Source organism: Echinops telfairi, unplaced genomic scaffold (genome assembly GCF_000313985.2).
Source record: "Echinops telfairi isolate 266 unplaced genomic scaffold, ASM31398v2 ScPeMD7_655;HRSCAF=1070, whole genome shotgun sequence".
NCBI lineage: Eukaryota > Metazoa > Chordata > Mammalia > Afrosoricida > Tenrecidae > Echinops > Echinops telfairi.
This window is the reverse complement of record NW_022104553.1, coordinates 10678430-10700335: the sequence shown is the minus strand read 5'-3', so window position 1 is coordinate 10700335 and position 21906 is coordinate 10678430. Positions and strand designations below refer to the sequence as shown.

At 51.8% G+C, this 21906-nt stretch overlaps 2 protein-coding genes across 5 annotated transcripts in view; both read left to right on the top strand.

The window, feature by feature from the left end:
• The first annotated feature begins 15311 nt into the window (after positions 1–15311).
• On the top strand, positions 15312–16857 carry FKBPL (FKBP prolyl isomerase like). 3 transcript variants are annotated; one of them, XM_045292922.1, is made up of 2 exons: positions 15312–15356; positions 15722–16857. In XM_045292922.1, the coding sequence occupies exon 2, from the start codon at positions 15796–15798 to the stop codon at positions 16825–16827; it is 1032 nt and encodes a 343-aa protein (XP_045148857.1). In that variant the 5' UTR covers positions 15312–15356; positions 15722–15795; the 3' UTR covers positions 16828–16857. The 3 variants fall into 3 exon arrangements, with proteins under 3 accessions (XP_045148857.1, XP_045148858.1, XP_012862463.1); XM_045292923.1 differs by lacking the exon at positions 15312–15356 and adding an exon at positions 15371–15393; XM_013007009.2 differs by lacking the exon at positions 15312–15356 and adding an exon at positions 15395–15450.
• Positions 16858–17356: 499 nt separating this feature from the next.
• The window catches only part of ATF6B (activating transcription factor 6 beta), an 11345-nt gene continuing 6795 nt past the window's right edge, over positions 17357–21906 (top strand). Inside the window, exons 1-5 of one of the 2 annotated variants that reach the window (XM_004711720.3) lie at positions 17357–17450; positions 17827–17906; positions 18059–18137; positions 18383–18474; positions 18997–19132. In XM_004711720.3, coding sequence (XP_004711777.1) covers positions 17369–17450; positions 17827–17906; positions 18059–18137; positions 18383–18474; positions 18997–19132 — 469 coding nt within the window. In that variant the 5' untranslated portion in view covers positions 17357–17368. Of the gene's footprint in view, positions 17451–17826; positions 17907–18021; positions 18138–18382; positions 18475–18996; positions 19133–21906 lie in introns of those variants that run through there. The other variant, XM_045292860.1, reaches the window with a different exon arrangement.

The following is a 21906-nucleotide window of genomic DNA, read 5'->3' as shown; positions in this document are numbered from 1 at the left end:
CCCCCCCCCGCGCACCCTCTTTTGCTGATACAATCGCTCCACTCCCTGTGCCCACCTGTTTTCTTGCGAATCCCTGAGTCTCAAATTTTTGTTGTTTCAGGAATGACTTTTAGGGAGTTTCCAATTTAGGACCCTTCCTCCTAAAATCAGAAGGACTTTCCGGTTCTCTGTAAATACTCTCTTTTACCCATCCCAACCCCCAGCCGCCGCCCCACCTACGCCCCGGGGCAGAAGGGATCCCGGGCTATGGACCTCCCAACCCCGGCTGCAAACCGGCCTATTCCCCTACTCCCTGAGCTCCCCGGTGCCCCCACCCCCACCCCCCCCACCCCCCGCCTTGTTCTGGTCTGCGTGTGCCTGTGTGTCAACTTCTGAAAGATACTATTAAAGAGACCGCGTGGGTTTACCTCCTGCAATCCCATAGATTGATTGCAGCCTGCAAAGGCCTGGCCCTTGCCTTGGCTCTTCCTTCCATGCTCCAAAGACTAGCTCGCGGAAACCCCGTCCATAGGCTTCCACAGAGACAGAAGGAAAAGGGGGGGCAGTAGGCACGCACCTGGGGAGACCCTCTTCCCACATCCTGCCAGATTGGGTGTAGGCCTTTGGAGAAGGGGGGGTTTGCAAGAAGACCTGTGCCCAGACAGGAGGAGAAAAGGCCAGACCAGTCAGGGAGTTGGTTAGGAGTTGGGGGTGAGGAGGTGGCTGGGAGAATTCCAGCTCCCAACAGCTGTTGTCTTGTTAGAGACTCATGTGGGGTGGAGGCAATATAGGGAAGGCAAAGTGGGTGGGGTTAGAGGAGGTAACTGAGCCTGGAGTACAAGTCGGACTTGGGGGGAAGGGGGTACATTGAGTGACCACTAGACCTGGAGGCAAGTGAGGCTGGACAAAAGCTGTGGGCTGAGGTTGTGCACCTGTAGAGGACTGCCCGAAACAGCTGGCACTGAATGTGTGGAGAACATGCTCACCCCAATGGGGAAGGTGCTGCTGAGGCAACCGCTCAGACAGCAGATGTGACCCCGGCCCTCAGGGAGCTTCCCGTCTCTAAGAGAAGTCATGCGCTTAGTTGGGGAACACGGGGAGGAGACGGGGCTGGGGTGGGGTGTGGAAGTCACAAGTTCATCTTGGGACAAATGGAATTCACACATTCGCTACTTTTGCTTCCTTAACACCTACTCTTTTCCTCCCCGGTCCCCCCACCCCGCCCCCCCACTTCCCACTTAAGGGAGTATTGTGATCAGAGATGTGCCTGTTCAGTCTTTTCTTTCATACCCCCTATTTCTTAACCCCTCGAAATCTGTTCCCACTCCCTACTTGACCGAAGCTGTTCTTGCAGGAAGTACTTTTTCACAGTACTCTGCCTCCCTGCTGGTCCTTTGACCCTGATCCCTCACTCCCTGGGGATCAGGAACAGGTCATCTCCACCAAACGAACATCGAATCAAGTCCATTCCAAATCACCGCGACCCCTTTGATTGTCAAAGCAGCCCTGGTGACAGAGTGAGTTAGGCTTTGGGCTTCTCACCACAATGGTAACAGTTCAAAACCCCTAGCTGCTCTGCAGGAGAAAGACTTGGCTTTCTACTCCTGTAAAGAGTCACAATCTCAGAAGCCCACAGGGGCAGCCTACTGTGTCCCATCGGGTCGCTATGACTCAAAATGGACTTAAGGACTGTGAGTTTGGAGGGTTTATTTTTGTAGCTCGGCAGGCCTTTCATCCAAGGCGTCTCTGGGTAGAATCAGGCCTCCACTCTGATGGCTATCAGCCTAGCATGCTGTCTCAGTCCGGGTGGACTAGAGAAACAAATTCATAGACATTCATATGAGTATAAGAAAGAGCTTTATCTACAAGAGCAATGGAATATTGAGAAAACATCCCAGCCCGGATCAAGTCCGTAAGTCTGACATTAGCCCATATGTCTGATACCAATCTATAAAGTCCTCTTCAGTCTCAGGCACACATGCAATGATGCAGGCAGATCACAGGCCAGTGGGTGGGAGGTCTTGTGGATCCAGTGGCGTTGTAAGCATCTCAGCACTGACAGGAGTCTCCAGGGGGCTTCTCTGGGTCCAGAGATCCGGCTCCATCAGCCTCTCTCCATGTGTCTTCTCCACAGGAATGTCTTGCAGGGAGTGAGCCGAGAGAGAGTGTCTCTCACCTCCAAGAAGGAAAACCGGAGTTCCCAGAATCCTCAGGAGAAGGCCATGCCCACACCGAGGCCTCATTGGCTATCAACTGATTGACAGGCTAGACTCCACCCCTTCACTCTGAATCCTCTCAAATTGACGGGCAGTTATATAACTACCACACATGCTAACCAGTGGCAATCCCACCCCTCTCCATATAAACTCGCCTCCACACACATTTCCCATCTTCCCTCCTTCCCCTTAACTTTTGTTTGGTTCCCCCTTCCTTTCCTATGTGTACCTCTGGACTTAGTTTCTTCTTAGCTTTGAAAAACTCTGAACTCAGCTATCGTTTTAACCCACCCCTCACGTCTAACCAGATGCTTCGCCAGCTTATACATTTCCACGCAGACATTCTGGCAGTGTCTGGGGAACACACCGCCACATGGACCAGCCTGCATCCTTCCTCCACACTCCACATACTGCACACCAAACTGGTGAGATGCTACCGAAAGCCCCCTTCCCGGGCTCCGCGAGTGGCCTCATTTCCCTAGTCCCTCTTATCTGAAAACTCAATGCCACTATCTCGCCTTCCTGCCCTACTTTCTAATGAACAGTATTGTTAAAACACAATCCACTCTACTGCCAAAATATCTTTTTGAATCCGCAATCTCAACTCTCTATTCCCTCTGCAGTCCTTGCCAGAAAAATGACCTCATCTGGGATTATTACAACAGCTTGCTAGCAGGTCTCGCTTCTAACCTCTCCTCACTCCAAGTCACCTCGACACACTCCACTGCCAAAAGCCCTTAAAGACCCAATACTGGTGAGAGTAGGTGCAATCCAATCTGACCTTTAACCCTTCCTATAATGTGAAGTCCCCCAGGTGTCTTTCTTCAACCTTGTTATCAGACTGAGTTATCTCCTCCCTCTCCTCCAGGAGACCTGGTGGTGTAGTGGTTACACAAGGGCTGCGATTCAAATGATGGGCGGTTCGAAACCACCAGGAGAAAGACTGGGCTGTTGGTCCCAGAAGTCACAGTCAAAGTCTCAGAAAGCCACTATGCGTCAGTATGGACTCGATGGCATCTCCCCTCTACTGTAGTAAACTACATTGTTTGCTGATTCCCAGGCCCCCCACCCCCAAGTTTTTGCTCAGCATATTGTCCTCATCTGGGCTAAATTGTACCTCTCCTTTAAGGTCTCCCACCCTAGCAGGAAGAAATGTCAGAGTTCAGCCAAGGAGTGGGTTTCTAAACAGAACACCAAGTACTCCCTGGAGCCATGGTGCTCAACCCTGACTACATATTAGAACCATCCGGGGAGCTTTTTAAAGCCCCAAAGCCCAGGTAATATCCGAGACCAATTAAATCAGACTCTCTGGGGTGGAGCTCACTAGTATCCGTATTTTTTAAGGATTCCCAGATGATTGCTAAGGACGGCAAAGGCTGGGAATCACATATTTCTTGAGGTCCCTTCAGGGACCACTAGGAAAGGGGGTGGGGTGGGGAGTGGAACTTGTCCAGGCCACCAGCCAAGGCACAGCAATTGGCCTATTCGCCTGGAGCCACAGAGAAAGAAGAAGCTGTCATGGGTGGCTAATTTCCTCCATGAACAACCGTCTCCTTTGCCAAGACACCAGAAGACGGGATGGTGTCTGGTGAGTATGACCCAATAGTTTGATAGAAGATTCCATAGAAGAATCCTGGTCCAAAGGAGGAACATACAGAACAGAACTTCACATTCTCAGGCTCTCCTGACTTCCTCGAACCATGAAGGTTGGAGGAACCCCTGAAACTATTGTCCTAAGACAATCCTTTTTTTTTTAAATCTTTTTTTAAAGACAATCTTTAAACCGAAAATACCTCCTAAAATCTTCTTAAAATCAAACAATAGCTTAGCTTAATTAGTAAAAAATACCTGCTTAAGCATTAAGCTCCTTTCAGATCTGCCTTGTGGGATCAAATTGCCAATAACACGTTGAAAGATTCGCTGGAGGGGAGAGTGAATTTATGTTAATGGGGAAAAAATACTTCAGAAAAGGAGGGTGAGAATGGTTACCTAACTCTAAGAATGTCACCAATGTTACTCAATGGTAATGAAGCTGCCGGACGGGGTATGTTTGCTGTGTGTTTTCGCAACACTAAAATAAAGAGTTGTCGTATCGTGGACTCCATCTCATCTCTGCCCTATGTGTGGGGCAGAACTTGTGCTCCACAGCATTTTCAATGTCGGATTTTTGTTGGAAGTAGATCTCGGGCCTTTCCTCCAAAGCACCCCTGAGTGGACTTGAATCTCTGACCTTTTAATTAGCAGTCAAGTTCATGAACTATTTGCATCACCCAAGGACCCTATGGCCCAGCCAAAGGCAAAAGAGAGACAGAAGAGAGTTATCGAGGTCATAGCTAGTTCCTGCTGTTACGACAGACATACAGTGAGCGGATGGCTCTCAGGAACAGAAATCACCACCCCACCCCACCCCAAAGTGGAGAAGACTAGAAGTCGGAAACCAGAGCACCAGCTCCGGGAGAAAGTTTTCTTTCTGTTTGCTCAGGAAGGAGGTCTCTTTCTCTTCCGACCATTGTTTCATCAGTGAGCTCAGTTTCAAAGCAAATGAAAACCCACCATGATGACGCAATCAACAGCCCTCGAATGTTTGGCAACCCCTCCATGAATCCCCAAACTATTTCTAGCTATTGCTGGAGCATGCATCCACATACTCTTGGGCAATCTTCACTTATCTAGCCAACCAAAAGTGTTTGTTTTTTTTTAATTACTAGTGGCAAATTTGGATATGTAACAGGCGCGCATTCAGCCAAAATATAGCTGAACAACCTAAGAGGAAAGTTAGATGTCAGTCACAATCGCTTTTTCAGGGATGAACTTTGGGATAGACTGTAACTCTCTAACGAGAGTAGACAGCCTCATCGTTCTCCTTTGCAGTGGCTGGTCGTTTCGAACTGCTCACCTTGGCAGTTCGCAGCCCGACAGGTAAATCCAACACCACCAAGGCTCCCAGCATAGAGGTTAGGATCTACACTAGAGTTCCGGGGACTGTGCATCTTGACGGAAACACAAAGATCCCAAGGATCAGCGGGTGGGTCTGAATGACCATACTGGTTGGGAGCAGCCCCAAACCTAACCCACAGAGCCACCCAAACCCCCAACTCTCTGCCACTGAACTGAGGACGCCCTGTAACCCTATAGGACCGGGGCGGATTGGCCCTGGGGGTGTCCCAGACTACAACTCTTTGTGGGGGTCCACAGCTTTCTCTTTCTCCTGACACAGCTGCCGCCAGGGCTCCTGCATGCAAACTCTAATGAGGTTGAACCCCACCACGTTCACTGGATGTGCATTTCCTTTGATCGCTTCCCTTCATGATACACGTATAGTAAGTGTGGTAAACTGAGGACTTGGTCGAAAGTATTTGACCGTATTTCTACACTCGAAACCACGGGCACGGAAAGCTAGCCCTGCTTGGAGAAAGAGCTCCATTGTGCCGAGATAGAAATGTTTTCAAACACACGTTCCCCAGGCCGAATAATGTGGCCCCCATCCTCAATCGCCCTCCATTAAGGAGCAGTCTCGAAGGAGCTACCATCATAGATAAACCACCCTTGTGTCTGGCTACTTCATTATGCCTGGAGGGTAGTTATCTGTAGATAAAAGCAATCAGGTTCTATAGCCGAACCCACCTTTCAAACAGCAAACTCTGTTTTGCCATCTCTTGCTGATTCAGAGATAACACCCCCTGGGGAGGGCTGGGGGGGTGGGTCGAGGTCAATGAGCACTAGGGCATGATGATGATCCACCTCCTTGCTTGTGTATTATGATACCCACTTATGATATAACCCTTCGACTATGCAGCGTGTTCGCTGTATGACTCGTATGCCTTTTGAAAGATCGGTAAGCCCCGTTATATACACCCACTGGAAAATAGTTACACGCTCAGTCCTGACATGGGACGAGGAGCCCCTGTGCCCCACTGTCTGGCTGTCTGTATCATTTTCCACGACTGCAAAGTCGTTCATCAAATGTGGTTTATCTACGGTGTTATAGCTCCTCATCAGATAAAAGCTGGACAATCGATCCTGGAACTCGATGGAATGGAAAGCAATTGGGCAGAGAACAGAGCGAATGGAAGCGACTTGTATCTATCTATCCAGGAGTTCCTTGGTGGTGCAAATGGTTAATACACTTGGTTGGAGGCTTGGGGCCACCCAGAGGGACCTCAAAAGAAAGACGTGGAGATCTACTTTGGAAACATCTACCCTGAGGGGCACAATTCTCCTCTGGTCCCTCATGGCTCCACCCTCCTCCTTCCTCAGGGGGAAACACCTTCCCATCTGACTCTCCTCCCACGGTAAGCCAGTCCCTTCTGGACTTGAGGTCCTTGGATTTGCATCCCTATTAACTTAGACTCCATCTGCCCAAAGAGGCTGTCCTTTCATGAGTGTTCCAATGAGCTCCCAGAATTCAATCCTGAGTCAGCACTCCCCATTTGGAAGATTCCACTCCTGGAAGATTCCGCACTTGGCTCACAGTCAGTCTACCCTCTGTACTAGCCCCTCTATCCTAGAATTTTAAAAACATCGACACTGTGATTTGGGTGAAAGTTTACAAAACAAGTTAGTTTTCCCTTCAACAACTCATGCCCATTTTGCTCCATGGCCTTGAGTGCGATTCCCATCATGCAACAGCAAGCATCTCACCCCTTCCTAGGGTTCCCGTTGCCACTTCTCTCTCTTTCCTAGCCCTTCCTGACTCCTGAACCTTATCTCTGGGTAAATGCTGTCTTTTCTCTCCTCTGCAGTTGATTTCTCCAAGGAGTGTGTGCCTCCCTGGTGTTGTTTGCATCTCCAGCAGGGGTGGTGGTGCTCTAGGCAATGGGTTAGCGATGAATCTAAATCAACGGGAAGGCAGCGAGTTTGTCTTTCTTGGGTTGATTGTTCTGCTGAGAGTTGAGCCTCCAGGGTGAGTTCAGTTCCAGACTTGAAGGGTCCCTAAGAGTCACGGTCTCCAGGATCCCACCAGACTGCACCCAACCACATCCTTGTCGATGCCTTCAGTAGCCCAGGAGATCATTACTCCAGTGCCTTGGTTAATTCCTTGTCTTCCTCAGTTCCAAAGACCTGCCCCCCTCCCTCCACAGCCACTCTCTCTCTGCCATACCTTCAGCTTTGTTACCACCACTGACGGCCGCACCTTTCAAATCTCAACTTCTCCTGTCACCCCTCTTCCAGAAAATCTTCAGCCCCACTCGGCTCTCCCCTCTGTTGACTCTATCATCAATCACCCCTTTATGGCCTCAGCATCTCAATCCCTCACCATTTGATTTCGATCCCACCGCTCATCCCCCTGCAGTCTTCAGACTATCTTGACCCCTCTCTGACACACTTTGTTGTTGCTAGTTGCCATCAAGTTGGCTCGGATGCTGTCGGCCCCCCTGTGTACAGGGTACAATAGGCCCTTAGGGATTTTCAAGGTGATGACCTTTCAGAAGCAGATCAGTGTGCTGTCTTATGAGGCACCGCTGGGTAGCTTTGAACTGTCAACCTTTCAGCTACCCTGTTTCCCCGAAAGTAAGACATCCCCCGAAAATAAGACCTGCTTAAATTTCCTTTTTTGTTGTTCAACAATAAATGTGTACCGTCTTCTTCTTCATGGAAAAATAAGACATCCCCTGAAAATAAGACCTAGCACATCTTTGGGAGCAAAAATTAACATAAGACACTGTCTTGTTTTCGGGGGGAAAGGTAGTTGCGTTTGGGCCCAAATGCCCCCAATATACTTAAACGCTGGTCCAATCCAATTCTGCCTGCTTCAACAGCGGAATGTGCCTAAGGAAAAACACACAATCATGCTGCCTGGTCTCACTTCCAGGGGGCCAGCGAGCCCACATTTCCCCGGTTGGCTCACATCCCCCCAAACCGAGGCTACTGTTCCCCTGGATGACACCCTTTCTTCCCCTTTCAGTGAGAAAACGAAGCTTTCATAAGGGAACATCCTCCTGGTCCGCTCTACCCCGTTCACTGCCTCCCCTACTGTCGCAAAGAAAGAGACCCAGATCTGCCCCCACTCATCCCCCGCAAGTCTCTGCGCTGGGACCCTGTCCTTTCTCCCTGCTGGGACACGGTGTTTAAAATTCTTTTTCCCTTCTCCAGCATGTTCCGTTTTCTTCTCTTCACTGAAATCCTTCCCGTGAAAACATGATCTTGAGGAGAACTTTGCCTCATCTTGAGGGGATGGGGCAGGGAGAAAACCTCTTTTGCTGCTTTACTATGTAGTGAAAGTCCCACATTTGGAACGGTGGACACTTCTCGGTGAGAGAGACACTCGGGAGGAACACACAGGACACTTCAAGGACATTGGGAATATTTTCTTTTTCAAATGATCGTGAACATTTACTGGGTTATCGATTCATTTTTCACAGGTTTTTTTGGTGGGGGAGGGCTTAGGAGGGAAGTGAAATGGGTCATCACAAGTCAAAATCAGATCAGAAAAAAATTTAAAGATGCAGTCATGGGTCCACAGCAACACCTCTCCTCGACCAGCAGCCAAGTGTCGGTCTAGCCCTCAGCCTCTCAGCCAAGGGGTCCCTCTGCCTCTGCCTCGGGGAGCCAGGAAGCCACCCTGAGCCAGCCTGCCCCCAGTCTCACAGTCTCCCCACTGCTCTTCGGCTCTGTCTCTCTTCGGCCTTGCCTCAGCCTCTGGTGCCTCTGCGCTCAGCCTCCGCCACTCCTGACAGATTTCCAACAAACTGCACTGGTAGTTCCTGTGCCAATTGGAGAGATGTTTTCTTTCTTTCTTCTTATTTTATTTTATTTTTTCTTTTCTTTAAGCCTCAAGGTGTTATTTCCATGATTGGTCTTTTGTAATAGGTCCGTGTTGACACACACATGGACCAGGAGCCTAGGTGGCACCAGGAAGACCGGCTCAGCTGCAAATGGAAAGATTGCCGCTCACGGCGTTGTGTGAGCAAATGATGAGCCGAGGTATCTGCGACACTGACCGCAATGCCTGGTGAGTGTCCGGTACAGGGCGGCTCTTCTCATTAAACACTTCATGTTGGCAAAGTCTGCTTTTCCCTGCCTCTGGGAGCCCTGCCTGTAAGGGCAGCGTGTGTGTGTGTGTGTGTGTGTGTGTGTGTGTGTGTGTGTGTGTGTGTAGGGAGGCCAAGAACGGACACGAAGCCCATTAGAACGAAAAACCACAGAAACCACAGAAGCTAAACAGAAGGGGGACTTTATTTAGCCTTTGCAAGGCTAGTGTTTTTGTCTCCTGCGAAGTTAAATGGCAGAGACTAAGTGCAGGGCCCAGTTCCACGTGCCGAGCCCGGAATGCCGGGGAATGTGAGAGTCTAAAAACTTCCAACCGGCTGGATGCCTGGGGATCCAAATGAGTATTCTGAGAAAGCTGAGATTGGCACGCTGGAGATGAATCATACAGCGTGCAAAGTGGCTTTGCTTGATCCTTCCTGCCTCATGCTGGCTACAGGGCCTGAAAGGGAGAGGGGGGCAGGCAGGGAAAAACACAACCCCTCCATCTGTGCACGTCAAAATCAGGCCCTCCTTTGGAGCTCAATTCTCCCAACCCCTCCGCAAGTTTTCAGATACCCTCCCCCGCCCTTGCAATAAAGATCTCCCTTGCCCCTTTTGCCCTTGTACCTACCCTGTTTCCCCCCAAAGTAAGACGTCCCCCGAAAATAAGACCTACTTAGTTTTGCCTCTCACCGAAATATAAGGCATCCCCCCCCCGAAAATAAGACCTCCCTGATAATAAGGCCCCCTGAAGCTACCGTAACTCTGGACTCTGGACCATAACGGCGGGACGCCCCTGCACAGCTCACTGTTGGCTGTGGCAGAGCCGCAGCAGACAGGAAGTGTGAGGTCTCTTTTAATAAAACAATAAATGTGTACCATATTCTTCATGGAAAAATAAGACATCCCCTGAAAATAAGACCTAGTGCATCTTTGGGAGCAAAAATTAATAGAAGACAATGTCTTATTTTCGGGGAAACAGGGTAGATCATTGAACATCTCTGACTTCCTCAGCGCCATGCTGGTGAGGACCCTGCTGTATTCCACTGCTGAGTTCCAGGCACTCAGTCAAGAGATCAAAGGGTCCACTGCATTAGGTCAGCGGTTCTCAACCTGTGGGTCGAGACACTCCTTTGACAGGGGTCGCCAGATGCATCACAGTAGCAAAATGACAGTGATGAAGTAGCAAGGGAAGTAGTTTTATGGTTGGGGGGTCCCCACCGCATGAGGAACCGTATTAAAGGGTCCTGGCATGAGGAAGGTGGAGAACCGCTGCAGTAGGTAAACCTGTTGCCGAAGACCACTTAAAAGTGCCGAAAGGCAAGTGTGTGAGTCCAGGTTGGCCAGGGAAACAAATTCACGGACACTCATATAGGTGCAAGAGAGAATCTCATAGCAAGAAGTAATTATGCATCAATACATGCCCCAGCCCAGTCCAGATCAAGTCCATAACTGCAAGATTAGCCCATATGTCCAGTATTATTAGCTCAAAAATTCCTCTTTAGACTCATGCAGCACATGCAATGATGCCCAATACAGGAAGATCACAGGCCGGTGGGTGGAAAGTCCCATGTCCCCCATGGCAGTGGACGCGTCTCCAGGGCCCTGGCTGCCGTCAGCGTGGCCCCATGTGCCTTGTCAACAGGAATGTGTAGCAGAGAGAGTGCGTGGTCCACCTCCCGGAGAAAAAGAGGAAGTTCCCAGAATCCTTATGGGAAGGCCATGCCCACACAGAGGCCTCATTGGCTTTGACCTGATTGACAGGCTAGACTCCACCCCTTCATTCGTAATTCCCTCAAGTTGACACAAGCTTATGTAACCAGCACAGCAAGCATGTTATTCTGAGGGTTAAGATACGCCTGACCCAAACCATGATATTTTCAGTCACCTCATGTGGTAGATATGTGATCGTTTGTCAATTTGAGGATTAAGAGTGTAGGGGTGGAGTCTAGTCTGTCAATCAGATCATAGCCAATGAGGCCTCTGTGTGGGCATGGCCTTCTCCTGAGAATTCTGGGAAATCTGGTACTTCCTCCTTGGAGGCCAAAGACCCTTCTCTCTCTGACACTCCCTGGGAGACACTGCAGCTGACCAGACTCATGGACCCACCCTGATGAGGAGACCCCTGCCAGCGCTGAGATGTCTCCAACACCACTGGATCCGAGGACTTTCTACCCTCTGGCCTGTGATCTTCTGCATTCAGTGTCATTGCATGTGTTTCGTGAGTCTGAAGGGGACTTTATAGATTAGTATCTGACATATGGGCTAACATCGGATTTACGGACTTGATCTGGACTGGGCTGGGATGTTTTCTCAATGTTCGATTCCTCTTGTATGTAAATCTCTCCCTCCCTTATATACATATGCGTGTTTATGAATTTGTTTCTCTCGTCTACCCGGGCTAATGCCCCTCATAAACTCACTGCCATTTAGACAATGCTGACTGAGACTGTAACTGTTTACGGGAGAAGAAAGCCCGGTCTTTCTCCGCAGAGCTGCTTCCCATGCCGATCGCAGGCCAACACGTAAGCACTATACCACTATTGCCTCATATGCGTGTGGAAGTTGGACTTTGAATAAGGAGGACTGAAGAAAAATCGATGCATTTGAACTATGCTGCTGGCAAAGAACACTGAAAGTACGACAGATTTCCAAACAGATCAGGGGGAACCGATCACAAGGATCTACATATACCCCCTCCCTGGGGGATGGACAACAGATAAGTGGGTGAAGGGAGACGTCGGACAGTGTAAGACATGACAAAATAATAATCATTTATAAATTATCAAGGGTTCGTGGGGGGGGGGATGAGGAGCTGATACCAAGGGCTCACGTAGAAAGCAAATGTTTTGAAAAGGATGAGGGCAACAAATGTACAAATGTGCTTGACACAATGGATGGATGGTGATGAGTTGTATGAGCCCCCAATAAAATGATTAAAAACAAACAAACAGTTCTGTCTTGGAAGAAGTACAGCCAGAATGCTCCTTACGGGCAAGGATGGCGAGAATTTGCCCCACGTACTTTGGGCACACTGTCAGGAGAGACCAGGGCTTGGAGAAGGACAACATGCTGGCAAAGTGGAGGGGCTGCAAAAAAGCAGGGCCCTGATGAGATGGGATGATACAGGGCCTAGGACAATGGGCTCAGAGAGTGGCTGGAACAATTGTCCGGACGGCACTGCACCACCCTGGGCAGTGTTACCTTCATCCTGCTGTGCAAGGGGTCAGCACATGGCAGAACCGGACTGAACTGATGGCGCCTAACAACAAACAGCAACACGTACTCGGGACGAATTAGACGCCCCCCCCCCCCAAGACTCCTCTGCCACTCATTTAGAGGAAAGGTGTCATATGCCCTGTGTGTGCAGGGACACCGCCAACCAACTGCCACTTTACAAATTACCTTGTAGCTCTCAACTTCTTTGTATTCTCCCTGAGTTCCACACTCAGCTTAGACTTAAATATATATATATATATATACAAGAAGTGTTCAGTGACATTAATTACTTTCATCTTTTTTTTAAATCATTTTATTAGGGACTCATACAACTCTTATCATAACCCATACAGACATCAATAGTGTCAAGCACATTTGTACATTCATTGCCCTCATCATTCTCAAAACATTTGCCCTCCACTTAACCCCCATCATCCTCATTTTCATCTTGTGCAACCATTTCCAAATAGTTCCATTACCCTGGACAGAAACTCATTACCTTCCTTAGCATGGACTCATCCTCCGTCCTCCCACACACCCCTGGTGACCACTCATAAACTCTGGTCTCTAGACATGTGTCTCCACAAGATACTTCATTTAGGCGATGGCGCGCAGTGTGTGTCCTTCTGTGGCTGCCTTACTTCACTCAGCATCATGTGTTCAAGGCTCGTTCGTGTCATGGCATATAGCAAGACCTCGCTGGTCTTTATGACCAAGTCACATGGTGTCTATGACCCATGTTCTGTTTAGCCATTCATCTGCTGGTGGGCATGTCAGTTGCCCCCGTTTTACCCACTGTGAACAGCGCTGCGATGGCCACTGGTGTCCAGTTGGGTTTGTGTTCCTGCTGTCAATTCCTTCGGGTCTACACCCAGGAGTGACAGCAGCAGATCACACGGTAGTTCTATGTCGAGCCTTTGGGGGAACCTCCTGTTTCTCAGTCACTGTATCGTTCTACAATCCCGCTGGCCATGGATGAGGGCTCTGATTTCTCCACATTTTCACTGAGACCTGCTGTTTTACTTTGTCCCCCCTCCCCCCCATTCAGTCGTCCTAGTAGAAGGGAGGTGAGAATTTGTTCCTGTTGACAGTTGTGATGCAACCGACGCTGCACATTTTTTTTCATGTGTTTGTTGGCGATTTGTGTATCTTCTTCGGTGAACTGTCCATTCAAGTTCTTGGCCTAGCTTTTGACAGGGTCGTCTTTTTCTTCTTTTAACAGCGTTATGAGCACTTTATGCACATGCCATACAATTCAACAGGGGGCGGCAAAAACGTCTCCTCACGGTGTGGTCCCTCGTTGCCCGTTATTCACGTTCACAATAACCCCTTCTTCTTCATATCACTGCAATGACTTAATGGGCCAGACTATAAACGACCCGAGGGGAGGAACAGTGTCTGTCTCCTTCACCTATGTATTCCCAGTTCCTAGAATTCTGCCTGGCACACCCTCACTGCCATCAAGTCAATGCTGACTCACAGAGCCCCTACCCCCACCTCCCGTGGGTTTCAAGACTGTAGCTGTTTGCAGGAGTAGAAAATCCAATCTTAAGGTTAGCAGCCCAGCAGGAAGCCACTAGGTAGCCAACCAGGACTCCCCTACCTGGCACAAAGCAGGTGCTGACACAAACAAAGGAGCAAACTCAACCAACATTTGCTGAATGAATGAATGGGGAAGGAAGTGAAACACACAAGAAATAAGGCAAGTTCCTTGCCCTGAAGAGTTGGCCGGACCGGAAAAGCACGCACACAAAACTACCTGCAAACGTTAGAAAGTAATACACTTGTAACGATATATTTTCTTTTAGTGCAAAGGAACGGATCATGGAAAGGCCATTGAAATGACCCTCTCAGTTAAGACACGTACAATACACATTCACAATCTTTGTCCTGGGATTAGGGTGAAATCAAATCTTTAGAGACTTATAGACTGGCAGCCTTAAGTGGAAAGGATCAGTTTTCAGCAGGAGACCGGGAACCAGGGGTGGGGGAATGCGGGAGGGGAGGGTAGAGGTGGGACAGGGAGGAAAAAGAGGTGGCTTGGTTTTCAACAGGAGCCCAGGAAGTCCAAGAAGCATTGTAGCAACTTGTCCAGGAAGCTGGACAGGCAGGGCTGAATCACCAAAGAAACAAAACCAGTTTTCCGTTGCCACACCGGTGGAGCAGGTTGTATCCATCATACACGCAGGATGTCAGACAAATTGAAGGGGCACAAGGAATGATGAGACGGGGGTGAAGTTGGGTTAAATCCAAAAGTGAAAACCAAGCTCACAGAAAAGTGGGTGAAGGGAGCCGTCGGACAGTACAAGACATGACAAAACAATAATTTATCAATTATCAAGGGTTCGTGAGGAAGGGGGTGTGGGGAGGGAGGAGAAAAAAAGAAGAGCTGATACCAAGGGCTCAAGCAGAAAGAAAATGTTTTGAGAAGGATGATGGCAACAAATGTACAAATGTGCGTGACACAACCGGTGGATGGATGGTGATAAGAGTTGTACAAGCCCCCAATGATTAAAAAAACAAACAAAACCCAAGCTCACCACCATTGAGTTGATGCTCATTGTGACTCTATACTATAGAGTCTATAGGACAAGGTGCACCTGCCCTCGTGGGTTTCTGAGCCTGTCGTTTTTTTAGGGAGGAGAGAGCCTCGCCTGTCTTCTGAGGCTCCCTTCCCCCTGCCCCGCCATTCCCGGCCCCAAGGTTTTCTCATTCCAGGATTTCCTGAGACTTCGACCCCAACAACCTGCCAGCAAGACCCCGGGCCACGGTCTGCGTCGGTTGCTCAGGCCTGCGACTTCCTGGTTCTGCAGGAAATGATGTCACGCCCCGTGGGCGGGGTAACCGGACGCTTCCCTCTTTCCGATTGGCTGCCCGGAATTGGCCTCGATTGGCCGTGCTGGGGGCGCTCCGGGATTTGCGGTCAGTGCCTGTCCCCTGCTCGTCCGCCTCCGCTTTGGGAAGGATTCAGAGGTCCGTACTCTGTGGGCAGTTAGCCTGGGAAAGCGAGGTGATTTGAATGGTCCTGGAATTGCCACCAATCTTTGACGCGCTTTCGGCCTCTCGGGTACTTTTGGTTCTATTGGCTCTCCGTAGTAGGGCGGCTGTTTCAAACCGCAAGGAATTGTGGACTGTGTAGTTTTAAATGCGGTTGCGTGGTGGCGGGGAAGTGTACCACGGAGGCTGCAATAGGCCGAGTTGTCGGTGCAGCCGGAGGTGGTGGGAGTTGGGGACTTTCAGCACCAGGGTCTTGGTTTGCAGAACCAAGTTGCAGGACTTGGTTTGCAGGACTCTCAGTAAGAACTCTGCATCTAGCACCGCTGTGGTTTTCTTTTCAGCTGCTGGCCTGAATCAGGCCCATCGCTCTCTGAGCAACACCACCGGCCCGTGGTGGAAGGGACCAGCTAGCCAAATGGAGATGCCGCCAGGCAGTGCGGAGGGAGAAGAGGACACCTCCCAACAGCACCCACAGTGGAGAAGGAAAGCGCAAGAGGACCCCGCTCCTCACTTTAGGCATCCGCCCAGAGGCGCTCCTACGGAAACCGTGGAGCTGGGTGGAAAGCCAGATGCCACCAGCCAAATTCTAGAGCGCCCTCACGAACTGGCCACTGAACTTGCAGAAGATTCCAAGTGTCCTGGATCGGCCAGTGAGCTCCGAGAGCCCCTTCAGGCTTCCCATCTCTGGTACTGTCCCGATGGGAGTTTTGTCAAGAAGATCGTAACCCGTGGCCAGGGCTTGGAGAAACCCAAGCTGGGCTCTCGCTGTCGGGTACTGGTCTCGGGGTTTCCTGTAGGCGCAGGACTGCCAGGAGGCTGGACAGAGCTCACTGTGGGAATGGGGCCCGGGAGGGAAAACCCTTGGAGAGAGCTGGTGGAGAAATGTTTGGAGTCCATGTGTCAGGGAGAGCAGGCGGAACTTCAGCTCCCTGGGCACCCCGGGGCCCCCGGCAGGCTCACCCTGGCCACCTTCACCCAGGGCCGGGACTCCTGGGAGCTGGAGGCCAGGGAGAAGGAAGCCCTGGCCCGGGAAGAACGTGCTCAGGGTACAGAATTATTTCGAGCGGGGAACCCTGCAGGGGCTGCCCGATGCTATGGACGGGCTCTTCGGCTGCTGCTGTCTTTACCTCCACCTGGCCCTCCAGAACGAGCCGCGCTCCATGCCAACCTAGCCGCCTGCCAGCTGTTGCTTGGGCAGCCCCAGTTGGCCGCCCAGAACTGTGACAAGGCACTGGAGCGAGAGCCTGGACACGTGAAGGCTTTGTACCGAAGAGGGGTCGCTCAAGCTGCCCTTGGCAACCTGGGGAAAGCAATTGATGACCTCCGGAAGGTGTTGGCCATCGACCCAAAGAACAGGGCCGCTCAGGAGGAGCTGGGGAAGGTGGTCGCTCAGGGCAGGAAACAGGACGCTGCGTTGGCTCAGGGTCTCCGCAAGATGTTTGGCTGATTAAAAATTCACCCTTATAAGAGACTGAAACCTGTGACTCGTGGTCTGTGCTGTGAAACTTCCGGGGAGCCTAGAGGTGGGGGGGGGGGGGGACTTTCACCCCATATCCCATTTTCGGCTTTTGCCTTAAAGGACGTAGCGGTGGCCTCGCCGACCTTCTTTCTTATGATGCTCGGTTTGGGGGAGGAGCTACCCGCCTTTTCCGGCGTCTGAACGTAGATAGGCGAGACTGGGGGAGGGGGCCGAGGTTTAAAGTCTGAACTACATCTCCCAGGATGCTCTGCAGCACGCAGCCCTGTTGGGCGCATGCGCAGATCTCACAGCCGGCGCGGTGAGGCCGCTACCGCATCCGCTCGTGCTCCGATTGGCCGGAGCTGCGCAGTCACCGCTTCTATTGACCCATGTGTTCACCACCCCGGTCTCTTATTGGTCGGAGAAGCTTCCGGAACGCCCCCCTGTGTCCTCAGCAGTCAACCGATTCGTTGACGACGGGGAAAGGCGGGCCTCGGGAGCGTCTCATGCTGGGGGGGTGGGGGCAAAGATGGCGGAGCTGATGCTCATCAGCGAGATTGCCGACCCGACGCGTTTCTTCACCGACAACCTGCTGAGCCCAGAGGACTGGGGTCTGCGTAGTGCGGCCTCGGGGAGGGGAGGGGGCGGCGGCAAACTGTGGCCCTGAGGCACGTGGGAAGGAGCCGGAGGCCCAACGAGGAAGGCTGGGCCGATCCGGAATCCACCCTCCGAAGGGCGGAGCAGGGCCCCCCCCCCGCTGTGCATTTGGTGGGGTGGGGGTACCCTGGGAGTTGGGGACGAGCTCCACTCGCTTCGGGAGCATTGGGTGGCTCCGGAGTCCGTGGGGAGAGGCAGAAGTCGGTGGCTGGATCCCTTTCCAAGTCAGCGACCGATCCGATGGGGCAGGGGCTTGTGGGCAGGTCCGTAGGCTAGGCCACCGGACCACCCCCTCCACCTGCACCCCCTCACCCTCCTCACCCTTTGCAGACTGTGCCCCGTATACTGGCCTGGATGAAGTGGCGGAGGAGCAGACGCAGCTATTCCGTTGCCCCGAGCAGGATGTCCCGGTATGGCTCCCGCAGCCTGTCTCTAATCCTGGGGTGGGGGGCGTGGGGGTGGGGGAGTCGACCCAGACCCAGGACACCTCCCCAGGCCAGAGCTCCTCTGCAACCGTGCCTCCAGGCTCACCTTCCTGCCTGATGATTGCTCCCACCTGCAGTTTGACGGCCGGTCCCTGGACGTGGGGATGGATGTCAGCCCCCCTGAGCCCCCATGGGACTCCCTGCCTATCTTCCCAGGTAACACGGCCTTTTTGCTTTCCTCCTCCTCCTCCCAGAAACCCTCATCCTCTCACTGTTTCCCAGGAACTAGGAAGTCTGGAATTCCCTGCATTCTCACCCCACCTCTACATAATCCCTTGCACGTTCTTCCCCTCCCCCATTGGTTCCCTAGTAGGGGGATCCCCACCCTTAGGTCCCTGGACACTTTTTGGATTCCTCTCCGGCTCCGATTCCTGGTGATTTTCGAACCCCTTCCCTTCCAGATCTTCAGGTGAAGTTTGAACCCTCCTCGCCCTGCTCTTCCTCCTCCCTCAGTTCCGAATCATCCCATCTCTCTACAGAGCCCTTCAGCCAGGTGAGCCAGCCAGCTTCCTCCGCCACCTCCTCTCAGTGGCAGGCACCCGCTCCATTCCTTTCTTCCGTAGATACTGGAGAAATGGCCTGTGTGCTCTGAGCTCTGATTGGGTGGGGGTTGGGGGGAGTTACCCTTCTTCCCCGCCTTCCCCATTTGGGGGATGCCCTCAAGTTCATCTCTCTACTCTGTCTAAAAGTGAAGACGGGGCCCTTTTACTGTCCCGAGGTCAGGGTAGCTGGGAAGGAAAGCATGGTTAACCACAGGGAATTCTGCCAGTGCTTCTTACTAGGGTGTCTCCTCCAAGACCCTATTTCTAACTTGAGACGTCAGCTCTCCCACAAGTAGAGAAGTGAGAATGAGGGCCCAAGGTATATCCTAGGAAGACACTCAGTTCCCCTGAAACCAGACTGTTGTAGAATCGGTGGTTTGCGAGCACTAAAGCTTTCGTTCTTGTGCTGTGCTCACCCCCTCTCCTGTTTTTTGGTTTTTCCCTCTCCTTCTGCCTGCCCCACTCTCTCCCAGGCCCCTGGTATAGGTGAGGTGCTGGATGTGAAGACAGAGTCCTTAGCACCCCCATTATGCCTCCTGGGGGATGGTCCAACATCCCCATTTGAAACCGTCCAGATCCATGTTGGCCCCAGCTCTGATGGTCCCTCAGGTAATAATAGCTTTCCCTGATCCTCAGGCTTGGCCACGGTGGAGAGAGAGCGTGTGCGTGTGTGCGTGTGCGTGTGTGCTCGCAAGCGCAGAAGAGGGTGAAATCAGAACAGGGAGGAAAAGGTAGAGAGGAAAAGTGGCAGAGAGCCAAGGAGGAAGCCAGGAGGGCGGGAGAAATTTAGGAAGCCACAGCAGTATTGAGTTGAAGGCGATTTCCTTTCTTTGTAGGCCTGCCATACTTCCCAAGAGTATATCTTTTCTTAAAACGTACTGACAGTTTAGCGCATCGATCGTTTATGTTCCTTCCCCCCATCCCATCACTGTATCATAAAAACTTCCAGACATACAGGAAAGTCCAATACCATCTACCCTATCTGTAGATTCAGCCAGGAACGTGATGGCTCTTGCTTCATTTTACTCAAACCCACACGTCATTTTTGATGCCAAAGTGGTGTTACTGTCTTTGAAGAGAGACTTTAACCCTATGCCCAGATCACGTCCACCGTAACCATCAGAAGTGGGTCCATTTCACCTTGGGGCCAGTGGAGCGGGGGTCAGCCCCCATTCGGGCAGTCTCTCATGCCCAGCCCAGATCTGCAAGCAACCTCATCCTCCTTGGCAGAGGAGACAGGGAGAGGAGGCGGAATGCCTGAGCTTTACCATGGAAAGAGAGTGCTGGAGTGAGCCTCTGGCCTCAGGGGTGCAGGTGGATGCCCTGCACCGGATACCCAAGAGAAAGAAGCTCCGGACCCAGTATTGTGCTACTTGTACTGTTTTTTAAAAGCTCTCTGTGTGTTTCCTCTTGTGTTCGAAAGTGTGGATTGAGCACCTACTCCTAGCCAGGTACCAGGCAGCGTCATTTGAGAATCCTGCAGTGTGGGAGCAAGCTCCTCAGGGGGTGCCATGGAAATTTATAGAAGGGGAAACTCTTCATTGCCCAGTGTTACTCTGTGAGAAACACCGCAAGTGGGTGGCTTCTGTTTCCTCGCAGCTCAGGGCACAGCTCTGGGGGAGGAGCCTTGTCCGGTCCGCCATCGCTCCTCCCCATTTGTGCCTGCTTGTGGAGGGCTCAGAAGGGATTAGGCTTAAGATTTATTGTACACCCACGCGTCTCATTAACGTAACAAATAGGATTACATCCACGTGTGGGAGCTAGGATTCCAACACATTTCTAGGAAGGACATAATTCAGTCCTGGATTGGGACTGGATCAGGAGCACGTTCCTGGGGGAAAGGTGCGCATCCTGAGCCGGGTGTGCACGCGCTCTTGGAGGGACCCGCCCCCCTGCAGAGTAGACAGGAGTGTGGCAGTTGGAGAGGCTGCAGGCAGGGCCAGGCGCCTTCCTTGCTAATCCGAGGGGCTCAGCTTTTGCTGTGTGGGCAGTTGAGAGCCTTTCAGGAATACCGCAGGAGAGTGATAGGATTGAGAAGGTGGCAGAGTAGAGAATGGGTCGCAGAGAGGAAGACAGGAGGCAGGAAGACCAGAGGAGAAGCTCGCGCAGTAAATGGGGAAAGATACTTGGATGCCGCGGAGAAGGTGGAAGCAATCGTCATTGGAGTAGGGTGGGTGGTGGAGACAGGCGGGCATCAAAGGATGCAGATCGGCTGCAGGAGCTGGAGCGCCTGGCTAGGCAGGACGATGCATTCCAGGTGGGAGCTGAGGACTGCCACTTTCAGAGTGACAGTGGAGCATGCTGATTTGGACTACGGTGACCTGCCAGGGCAGAGTTGAGTCCCCGTAGGGTTTGTGCAGTCAACGTTACACTTCCATAGAAGCGGAGGCGCCCAGTGTGATGAAAGCAGATCACTGTAGCAGCGGGAGACTGGAACCGACCTTCTGCTTAGCAGCTGAGCATGCTCCGCACTGTTCCCCCAGGACCGCTGGAACCTAGACGGGGACTCGAGGGGAAGCTTCGGAAGTCCTTGACATAGGAAAGCAAGGCGATGACTGAAGTCAAGACTCCCCCCGAGAGTGACCCTATGGGACTGATGATGGTCCTGGGAGTTTGCGAGGCTGTGACTCTTCCTGGGAGCAGAAAGCCCTGTCTTTCTCTCTCGGAGCAGCCGGTCTTTTCCAACTGCTGCCCGTGGGGTTAGCCGCTCGGCATAACCACTCCGCCATCGGGGCTCCTGGCTGAGGCCCAGGACGGTGCAAGCTCCCAGAGAGTTTAAGACCGGGCGGGAGCTGAAGCCATGCTGCTGCCGGTGGGGCTCCCAGGGAGTCCACGCAGCCGGAAACCAAGGAGCCAGAGCAGTGGAGATACAAGGACATAGGAGATCTGGGGGTCGGGTAGTAGGAGGGGACTTGGGGTCAGCCTCAAGTGTCACGTGGCAAGAGCAGGCTAAGAAAAAAAGGGGAAAACAATAAAACTCAGTGTATTGAGTCCACTGTGACTCGGTGGCCCTCTGCGAGAGTAGAGCTGTCCCCTGTGGGTTCCCACTGTCATCCCAGAGACGAGGAACAGAAAGCCTCGTCTTCTTCCCACAGAGCAGCTGGTGGGCCCAAACTGCTTACCTTGCGGTTACCCAGTGCGTAGCACTGCCAGGCTAAGAGATTGTTGATGGGATCCAGGAGGCCAAGGCCAAATCTTGACTTCATCAGGAGCTGTTTGGTTTGGGGCAGGTTACTTAACCCCTTTCATCCATCAAAACGAGGATGATAATGTGTCTACTGCGGAGGGTAGATGGGAAAATTCCATGATCCTTTAATTGCATTCTCCACAAACTTGGAAGCCGTGTGTGTGTGTGTGTGTGTGTGTGTGTGTGTGTGTGTGTG

What these genes read in the sequence shown, in the direction of transcription:
- FKBPL (XM_045292922.1), top strand. Translation starts at nt 15,796, where the DNA reads ATGGAGATGCCGCCAGGCAGTGCGGAGGGAGAAGAGGACACCTCCCAA.